Here is a 10,000-nt window from a genome sequence, read left to right on the forward strand (position 1 = left end):
GTCATATCTTCAAAATATGAGGTCAAACATGTCTATAACTTATTATTCAGAAGCTGAGAAATAAACGTTGAAAGTTCGCTTAAAGATGTCAGTTTGATGCCTATTGAAACTTAAGTACATGACTACAGCCTTCGTGATTACCGAAAAACATTCCCACATAGCCTAATACACAATTTAAAACATAATCTACAAAACCTGAGGTCGAACAGCTATCTAGCTCATTCAGAAGCTAAGATTATAGAGTTGAAACTTTGCTAAAAAGCGTCTATCCATGACTCTATATCGAACACATGAAAGTTGATGTCATTTTTGCTATTTTTTTGCATATTTCTGACGTCATATTTCACGAACCTTTTAAGATAGGGACTTGAAACTTTTAGGATCGTCTAGTTAAATTGAATAGAACTACATCCTAGAGTTTCAAGCTTATACTATGTCCGGAAAGCACTTTTCTAAAAACCCGGTATTTCTGGTTTACGTAATCGTATATAACAGCACTGGCAGCATTTTTGCTTGTTCCCCCGGTCACGCTTGCCAGCGCTGTGATATATCTATCTATCTATCTATCTATATATATATATATATATATATATATACATATATATACATACACACACACACATATATATATATATATATATATCCATCCATATACCAAGGCACTTGCCCCAATTTTGGAGGGTAGCCGACATCAACAAAGAAACAAAACAAAAAGGGGACTACTCTCTACGTTCCTCCAGCCTAACCAGGAACTCAGCCGAGTTCAGCTGGTACTGCTAGGGTGCCACAGCCCAACCTCCCACAATTCCACCACAGATGAAGCTTCATAATGCTGAATCCCCTACTGCTGCTACCTACGCGGTCATCTAAGGCACCGGAGGAAGCAGCAGGGCCTACCTGAACTGCGTCACAATCGCTCGCCATTCATTCCTATTTCTAGCACGCTCTCTTGCCTCTCTCACATCTATCCTCCTATCACCCAGAGCTTTCTTCACACCATCCATCAACCCAAACCTTGGCCTTCCTCTTGTACTTCTCCCATCAACTCTTGCATTCATCACCTTCTTTAGCAGACAGCCATTTTCCATTCTCTCAACATGGCCAAACCACCTCAACACATTCATGTCCACTCTAGCCGCTAACTCATTTCTTACACCCGTTCTCACCCTCACCACTTCGTTCCTAACCCTATCTACTCGAGATACACCAGCCATACTCCTTAGACACTTCATCTCAAACACATTCAATTTCTGTCTCTCCATCACTTTCATTCACCACAACTCCGATCCATACATCACAGTTGGTACAATCACTTTCTCGTATAGAACTCTCTTTACATTCATGCCCAACCCTCTATTTTTTACTACTCCCTTAACTGCCCCCAATACTTTGCATCCTTCATTCACTCTCTGACGTACATCTGCTTCCACTCCACCATTTGCTGCAACAACAGACCCCAAGTACTTAAACTGATCCACCTCCTCAAGTAACTCTCCATTCAACATGACATTCAACCTTGCACCGCCTTCCTTTCTCGTACATCACATAACCTTACTCTTACCCACATTAACCCTCAACTTCCTTCTCTCACACACCCTTCCAAATTCTGTCACTAGTCGGTCAAGCGTCTCTTCTGTGTCTGCTACCAGTACAGTATCATCCTCAAACAACAACTGATTTACCTCCCATTCATGATCATTTTCGTCTACCAGTTTTAATCCTCGTCCAAGCACTCGAGCATTCACCTCTCTCACCACTCCATCAACACATAAGTTAAACAACCACGGCGACATCACACATCCCTGTCTCACCCCCACTCTCACCGGAAACCAATCGCTCACTTCATTTCCTATTCTAACACATGCTTTACTACCTTTGTAGAAACTTTTCACTGCTTGCAACAACCTTCCACCAACTCCATATAACCTCATCACATTCCACATTGCTTCCCTATCAACTCTATCATATGCTTTCTCCAGATCCATTAACGCAACATACACCTCCTTACCTTTTGCTAAATATCTCTCGCATATCTGCCTAAGTGTAAAAATCTGATTCATACAACCCCTACCTCTTCTAAAACCACCCTGTACTTCCAAAATTGCATTCTCTGTTTTATCCTTAATCCTATTAATCATTACTCTACCATACACTTTTCCAACTACACTCAACAAACTAATACTTCTTGAATTACAACACTCATGCTCATCTCCCTTACCCTTATATAGTGGTACAATACACGCACAAACCCAATCTACTGGTACCATTGACAACATAAAACACATATTAAACAATCTCACCAACCATTCAAGTACAGTCACACCCCCTTCCTTCAACATCTCAGCTTTCACACCATCCATACCAGTTGCTTTTCCTACTCTCGTTTCATCTATTGCTCTCCTCACTTCCTCTATTGTATACTCTCTCTCATTCTCATCTCCCATCACTGGCACCTCAACACCTGGAACAGCAATTATATCTGCCTCCTTATTATCCTCAACTTCAGCAATCTTTCAAAATATTCCGCCCACCTTTTCCTTGCCTACTCTCCTTTTAACAACCTTCCATTTCCATCTTTCACTGTCTCTTCAATTCTTGCGCCAGCCTTCCTTACTCTCTTCACTTCTTTCCAAAACTTCTTCTTATTCTCTTCATATGACTGACCCAGTCCCTGACCCCACCTCAGGTCAGCTGCCCTCTTTGCCTCACGCACCTTGCGCTTTACTTCCACATTTTTCTCTCTATATTTTTCATACTTCTCTATACTATTACTCTGCAGCCATTCTTCAAAAGCCCTCTTTTTCGCTTCCACTTTTACCTTCACTCCTTCATTCCACCATTCACTGCCCTTCCTCATGCTGCCTCCAAAAACCTTCCTGCCACATACATCACTTGCAATCCCAACAAAATTTTCTTTTGCTAACTTCCACTCCTCCTCTAAATTACCAGTTTCTCTTACTCTCACCTCGTCATATGCTATTTTCAACCTTTCCTGATATTTACTTTTTACCCCCCGGTTTTATTAGCTCTTCAACCCTCACTAGCTCCCTTTTACATCCACCTACTCTATTCCCCCACTCTTTTGCTACAACTAATTTTCCTTCCACCAAAAAATGATCAGACATACCGTTAGCCATACCCCTAAACACGTGCACGTCTTTCAATCTTCCAAACATTCTTTTAGTTATCAACACATGATCCATTAATGCCCTTTCTACTACTCTTCCATTTGCCACTCTTACCCATGTATACTTATTTTTATCTTTCTTTTTAAAATGCTAGCACTTATTACCATCTCTTGTTCAACACACATATCTACCAGTCTCTCACCACTCTCATTTTCACCTGGTACACCTTGCTTCCCATTGACACCTTCTACCTCTCCAGCGCCCACTCTAGCATTTAAGTCACCCATAACAACTACATAATTCCTTCTACCCAGTCCTTCTACACACCTAATTAATTCATTCCAGAACTCATTCCGCTCTTCTTTACTTTTCTCACTACCTGGCCCATATGCACTGACAAACGCCCAACATTCCCTACCCAACCTAACCCTTACCCACATTAACCTAGATGATATCTCCTTCCATTCCACTACTTTACCTGTCATCCATTCACTCAGCAATAAAGCCACACCCTCTCTCGATCTTCCCTTTCAATCCAAGACACTCTACCAGACATTTCACCAAGCATCACTTCACCATTTCCTTTCATCTTTGTCTCACACAAGGCCAATACATCCAGCTTTCTACTTCTAAACATACTTCCAATCTCACATCTTTTGCTCTCTATCGTACTACGTCCACGCACATTCCAACACCCCAAAACTAGAGTGCGGGGAGCAGTCACTCTCCCCCCAGCTCCATCTCTTTGATAACGTCTCACAGGATTTTTTATACAGGAAGGGGGTTCCCAGCCCCCTCGTCCTGTCCCTTTTAGTCGCCTCTTACGACACGCAGGGATAACGTTGGCGCTATTCTAATTGTTTTTATATGTATATATATACATATATATACATATATAAATATATATATATATATATATATATGTATATTTATAAATTATATATATATGTATATATATAAATTATATATATATATATATATATATAGGTATATATATATATATATATATACCTATATATATATATATATATATGCATATATACAGATATATATTTATATATACATATATATACATATATATATATATATATATACATCTATATACATATATATATATATGCATATATAGAAATATATATATATATATATATATACATATATATAAACATATGTAGCTATATAAATACATAGTTACATAGATATATAAATACATAGATACATATGTGAATACCTAAACTAGATAATTCTATGTTTATAAGACATTAATAAAGTATTTGCTTTCCTCTTCAAAGAGAGAGAGAGAGAGAGAGAGAGAGAGAGAGAGAGAGAGAGAGAGAGATATATTCACACTACTTACAATTGTGTAGATAGCTGACGATAAGGTTGCATGGTGGGCGTCTAGACCGCAGATACCTTTGCCGTGTGGGTGGTATGTGGGCGTGAGTCTGAAAAAAAGAGGAAATGAAAGTTCATGAATAATTTGGATCTCTGACGCCCAAGAATTACCCTAGAATAATCAACTCTCTCTCTTTCTCTCTCTCTCTCTCTCTCTCTCTCTCTCTCTCTCTCTCTATTTGTATATGCAAATTCTATATATATATATATATATATATATGACTACACGTATACGAATATGTATAAGTAAAAATTAATCATGATAAACTTTGTAATATATATACTTCACAGATTTTATGAAGAAATCATTCTAAACAAAAGATTTTTATTTATATATTCAAGCATGAAACGGATCTTTGGTAAAATAAGCAACTATATTCATATTGTTTTTAACTTAGAAATGAAATATCAAACTTTCCAAACACAGACAAACAATTAATAATTAAAAAGAAATCATGTATGATATTTCACTTAAATATAAATAGCTTTATATCAAAGTCAAAAGAAATAAAAAAGTTATGAAAAACGAGTCAATTTTAAGCTTGTTTACATCGTGCAAGATTCCCTTGACGTGGTATTAGTCAAATGAAAGCCTTTGTGTTTTTTGGTCAGATGAGAGACTATTCTCTCTCTGCGTGTTTTCTGCTCTCTTGCCTAGACGAGAGAGAGAGAGAGAGAGAGAGAGAGAGAGAGAGAGAGAGAGAGAGAATGTAGAAACGCAAAGTAAAAGGTTTGTATTATGCTATTGTCACCTGACAAAGAATCCGAATCCCTCTCCAGCATGGTTTTGTGTCAAATTCTTTCCCAGCCAACAACAGGTGTCGGATAGCTTTACTGAAGCCTATCCAACAGCCCACCATTACTCTCACTCCCTTTTCTCCTCTCTCTATTCTTCTCCTATTCCCACAATGAAGGATGCCGACGCAGAGAGTAAAGAAGTAGAAGAAAAATTGTAAACAAAAAACCGGAGGGTCAGTGGAATACATAAAATGAAAGTGATTTAGACAGAACCATTTTGCATTTGGTTAGACCTATATGCTACCGGTGCATTACATTTGCGCGCATTGCCCCTACAATTGCGCTCTAAAACCATTACCATTGCGCGCATCTTTCCATTACTATTGCGCGCATGCATTTCTCAGGGTATTCCAGTAATCCCTGTTGTCAAACCCATTCCAAAGAGAACGTTAGTTCTTTAGATGTCAATGAATTTCAATGGATTTTAAGGTAGTTAAATTCTATTTATCTTTTTTTTTTCTTTTGCAAGGGGTTTTCATGTCAATGCATAATAATAGTTGTTGGCTCAACTAATTTTATGCCAGTTACATTCAATGTAGCTTTATTGTTTTTCATTTCCCTACGAAGTTTTTTTTTTTTCAGGAGTCGATGTTTAGGTTACCGGTAAATACAGATTACATACAAGACATTTATTCACAAGAATGTTTATTATAATAAAAAATGAGATACATTTATGTATATATATAAATGAAAAACAAACTTAACAGATGTCTGTTCGTGCTGAATATCTAAAACCAATAGCCTTCAAAAACTGATATCGATTATGTTCCCCTTCCTGCATCTTGTTGAATTGATCCATTAGATAAGTAGTCTTTTCTCTCTCGCTTCGTCTTAGAACTGCAGGTGTGCCAAGCCCTCGCAATTTAATGTATGTTGTTGTTTGGATTTTTAAGATGTTATCTAAAAACACAGAAATTGATGGGTGAGGTGAATAAAATTGCTCATTGTAATGAGCATGGAACGATTCGGGGCCATTTGTTGTTCGACGTGCTTCAACTGACGGTCGTGATGCCCATAGAATTGGAGGATATAATGCCTCCGGAAGGATGTAATTGTCAACAACGTAATCTGCAAACTTAACACAGCGCTGATCATCTGGAATGTTTGCCATGAGTTCCTCAGCAAAACTGTCACCAACTTCCGCAGGATCAAGAAATGCTAAACCAAAAAACTGAGTTAGCCACAAGCCTATTTCCGATTCCTTGTCTTTATATTCAGAACTGAGGCCTATTTTCTGAATTTTTCTCCACCAGCTTTGGCCTAGATGGAATCTACAACACTGTATTATTACATTTGGGAATATAGACCTAAATGCATTATGCATAGCTACTTCAAAATCAATGTGAACGAGACTAGGTTTAAATTCAAGATTTCTATCTGTACACAAGGTGGAGATCATGCTAAGCAATGTAGAGTAAATTTCTTCGGATTTCGATGGTAATAAAGCAAACACAAGAGGTACATAGTGTCCCAGATTAAATCCATGAATAGTGTACAATTGCTCAAAATATTTTGGACAGCACTTGAAAGTTCCGTCCACAAAAATTTCACTAACTTTTGTACACAGTGCGAGGAGATTTGAATTGCATGACAATATTATAATTCCATGTTCTTTACTATTAAGCAAACAGAATTTTTCTTTCTTATTAGTTTCCAATTCCATGACGTCAAGAGCATCGTGAACATTCTCTCTAGATTTGGGTAAAGTTGGAAACTTTGTACGTCTTTTCCTGTAGATTGCCATTGTTAAATTTTTCAGATCTTTCACTTCCAGACTTTCGTCATCAACACACTGTAATTCGCTTCGAACTATTTTCATAGGTCTCGTGCTAATGTCATCAAACGCTTTCCTCTTCACAGATGCTCGGATAGCTTGAAGTTCAACTTTTTTGCTTTCTATCTCATGTGAGTGAATACACGTTCCACTGATTATAGTTGTACAGCTATCATCGGTTCTTAGCCTTCCTTTGCAGGTTTTCACTGTACAACGCCATGAAATTTCCGATGATTTAAGAATTCTGTCGATTCTGTATGTATATCCATCGTGAATCAAGGATTTCTTTCCTTTCTCGGTTTCAGATAGTGTGAATTCCATGATGCTAATTTCGGACTAAAAGAGAGAGCTATTGAAACTAACGTATCTTAATTCGAGTGAATGCATCTTATAAACTGTGAACTGTCATGGTGTCCGAAAGTGCTCGTTATCTTATCAAAACCATATGTAATAGGGTAGTTTGACAAGAAATGGCTGAAAGAAAAGAGGGGAAAAGAGGCGCGCAACTGTAATAAATTTCAGCGCGCAATCGTAACACTTCTTAATCCCTAAATGCGCGCAAATGTAATGCGCCCATATGCTACATGTAGCTTTCAGTTAGACATGCCAATGTAGAAATGCTAATGAAGCTTTTAGTTAGACACGCAAATCTAGACATGCAGTGTAAAACATTACGTTCAGTTTAAAAAATGTGAACATAGGTACAGTTGTACCTCGGGTTAAAGTAATTGATATTAGGAAATCGGTTACGAGCAAAGTTTAATTTAGGCGACAAGCATTTTTTGGATCTCGTCCTTTTTACATGTTTTTTTCTTCATTTCATAGACAACAAAAAAGACAATCAAGTGTCCATAGCGCTCAAGTAAAGGTGTTCAGTTAGTGATAATAGACATCGTTCGAGAGAGAGAGAGAATTCCTGATATTTTACCAAAGTTCTCACGGATGGAGATTCTCCTTAACAGTTATTCCCTTCTTCTCACCTTCCTCCTTCTCCTTGCTAAGCTACAACCCTAGCTGGAAAAGCAAGATGATATAAGACCAAGAGCTCCAACAGAGATAATAGCCCAATAAGGAAAGGAAATGAGGAAGTAAATAGACTACGAGAAAATTAATTAACAATTTAAATAAAATAAAAGATAATAGAATAAGGGAAAGAGAAGGACGAAATATATAAAAAAAATATAGGATATTAGGAAACAGATTATCGAAAAGGATTTGTAAGAGACGAATTAATATTTTTTTACTAAAATCCTTTTAATCTGAAGATCATCCAAGCAGAAAAATTATTCCACTTAAGATTCCTGTTCTTACAACGTCTCCATTAAAATTTGAATAGAGTAATTATGCTTCTCTAGTAAATCTTAGAATATAAAAATACAATTCTCAAACTATTCTCTCTTTTTTATCGAAGGACAAAGAGAAAAGCAAATTCTTTGTTTTTGCTCCGGTAATTTCAAATGAAAAAATTCTTATTGTTTATTCATTAAGTGTTGGATGAATACCAATGCTTTTGTTGAAAGGGAAAGAAACAACTTGTTTTTGCATCTACTAATGGGTGAATTAATTTTTTATCTATTTAACTTGCTAATTGAAAGTCCCGGATGTTTATGCTTTCTGTAATAGTCTATTTGTGATCTATTATGTTAATAGAACAGAATCACATTCTGTCCCCGAGTCAAAGAGGAGGAAGGAAGGTGGTGGTTCCTAAGGTGCATTGTGTATCAAATGATCTAATGTCTGGGTAATGTATCTAGTTGTGTTTGATATCATTATAAGGGAAAAGTCAATGATTTTAAAACATTGATAAAATATTCGTAATCATCATTCTCTCTCTCTCTCTCTCTCTCTCTCTCTCTCTCTCTCTCTCTCTCTCTCGATAATTCCTGGGATCTTTGCCTGTTCATGTTCCTTCGAAACTACAAAGGAAAGTCATTATTTGCATTTGAGAGGAGCAATTGCAAAGAGAACTATTTAATTCTTGTGAGGAAAAAAAAAAGCAAAGAAAGAGAGAGAGAGAGAGAGAGAGAGAGAGAGAGAGAGAGAGAGAGAGAAGGGGTGTGTTTGCTTAAGACAGGAGAATACGATTTTTTTTTGGGATACTTCCGGGAAAAAATGATGCTCTCCCCCTACCCGTCCTCCCTTTCCCTTCCCCCTACCTCTCCTCTCCCCTTCTCAAACAAACAACCCCCCTTAACTCTCTATACTCCGAAACTTAACCGAAATATCCATTGTTCAGTTTGTATAAGAACTTCCCAAGACAATGCTGGATGTTGATTAGCTCTCTCTCTCTCTCTCTCTCTCTCTCTCTCTCTCTCTCTCTCTCTCAAAATTACATAAAAAATTCAATAAAAGTAAATGCATATATTCATATTACTTAGTCTGTAGTCTGATAAACAATTAAATTTACATTGCAAATAATATCTGTATATGTCAAAATATCTATGAAAATATTTGAAATTAAAACACAGGAAAATAAAACAAAAATAATATAAATTACTTAAAAGACGAACAGAAAATAATAATAATAATAATAATAATAATGATAATAATAATAATAATAATAATAATAATAATAATAATAATAATAATAATCCTTTCCCTCTATCAGTATATTCCTCCACTTCCCTTCTACAGTATTTACCAGATCTCATCTCCCCCTGTATCATTATTCCTACTTTCCCTTGCATCCTTTTCCATCGTTCCCTTATCTTTGGGAGGATTCCCCCCTCCCCGTAAGGTGTGAAGTCCTGACGACACTAATGGTCCTTAGGAAACTCCCTAAGGAACCACCCGTCAAAGCTGCCTACTTTAGAGGGGGTGGGGAGACAGTCATGGTTTCATTTATATATGAAAGTCGTTTATAAATGAGTAAATAAAGCAATAAAAGGATTAAGAATTACATATA

At 36.8% G+C, this 10,000-nt stretch overlaps 1 protein-coding gene across 1 annotated transcript in view; it reads right to left on the bottom strand.

Annotated features, from left to right (window-relative positions):
• LOC137626522 (uncharacterized) overlaps positions 1–10,000 on the bottom strand; it is a gene marked incomplete at its 3' end in the record, with an annotated part of 185,572 nt that overhangs the window by 116,328 nt on the left and 59,244 nt on the right. The window contains exon 3 of the mRNA XM_068357565.1: positions 4,486–4,573. Coding sequence (XP_068213666.1) covers positions 4,486–4,573 — 88 coding nt within the window. The remainder of the gene's footprint in view (positions 1–4,485; positions 4,574–10,000) is intronic.

The sequence above is a fragment of the Palaemon carinicauda genome, chromosome 34 (genome assembly GCF_036898095.1).
Source record: "Palaemon carinicauda isolate YSFRI2023 chromosome 34, ASM3689809v2, whole genome shotgun sequence".
NCBI classification, from domain to species: domain Eukaryota; kingdom Metazoa; phylum Arthropoda; class Malacostraca; order Decapoda; family Palaemonidae; genus Palaemon; species Palaemon carinicauda.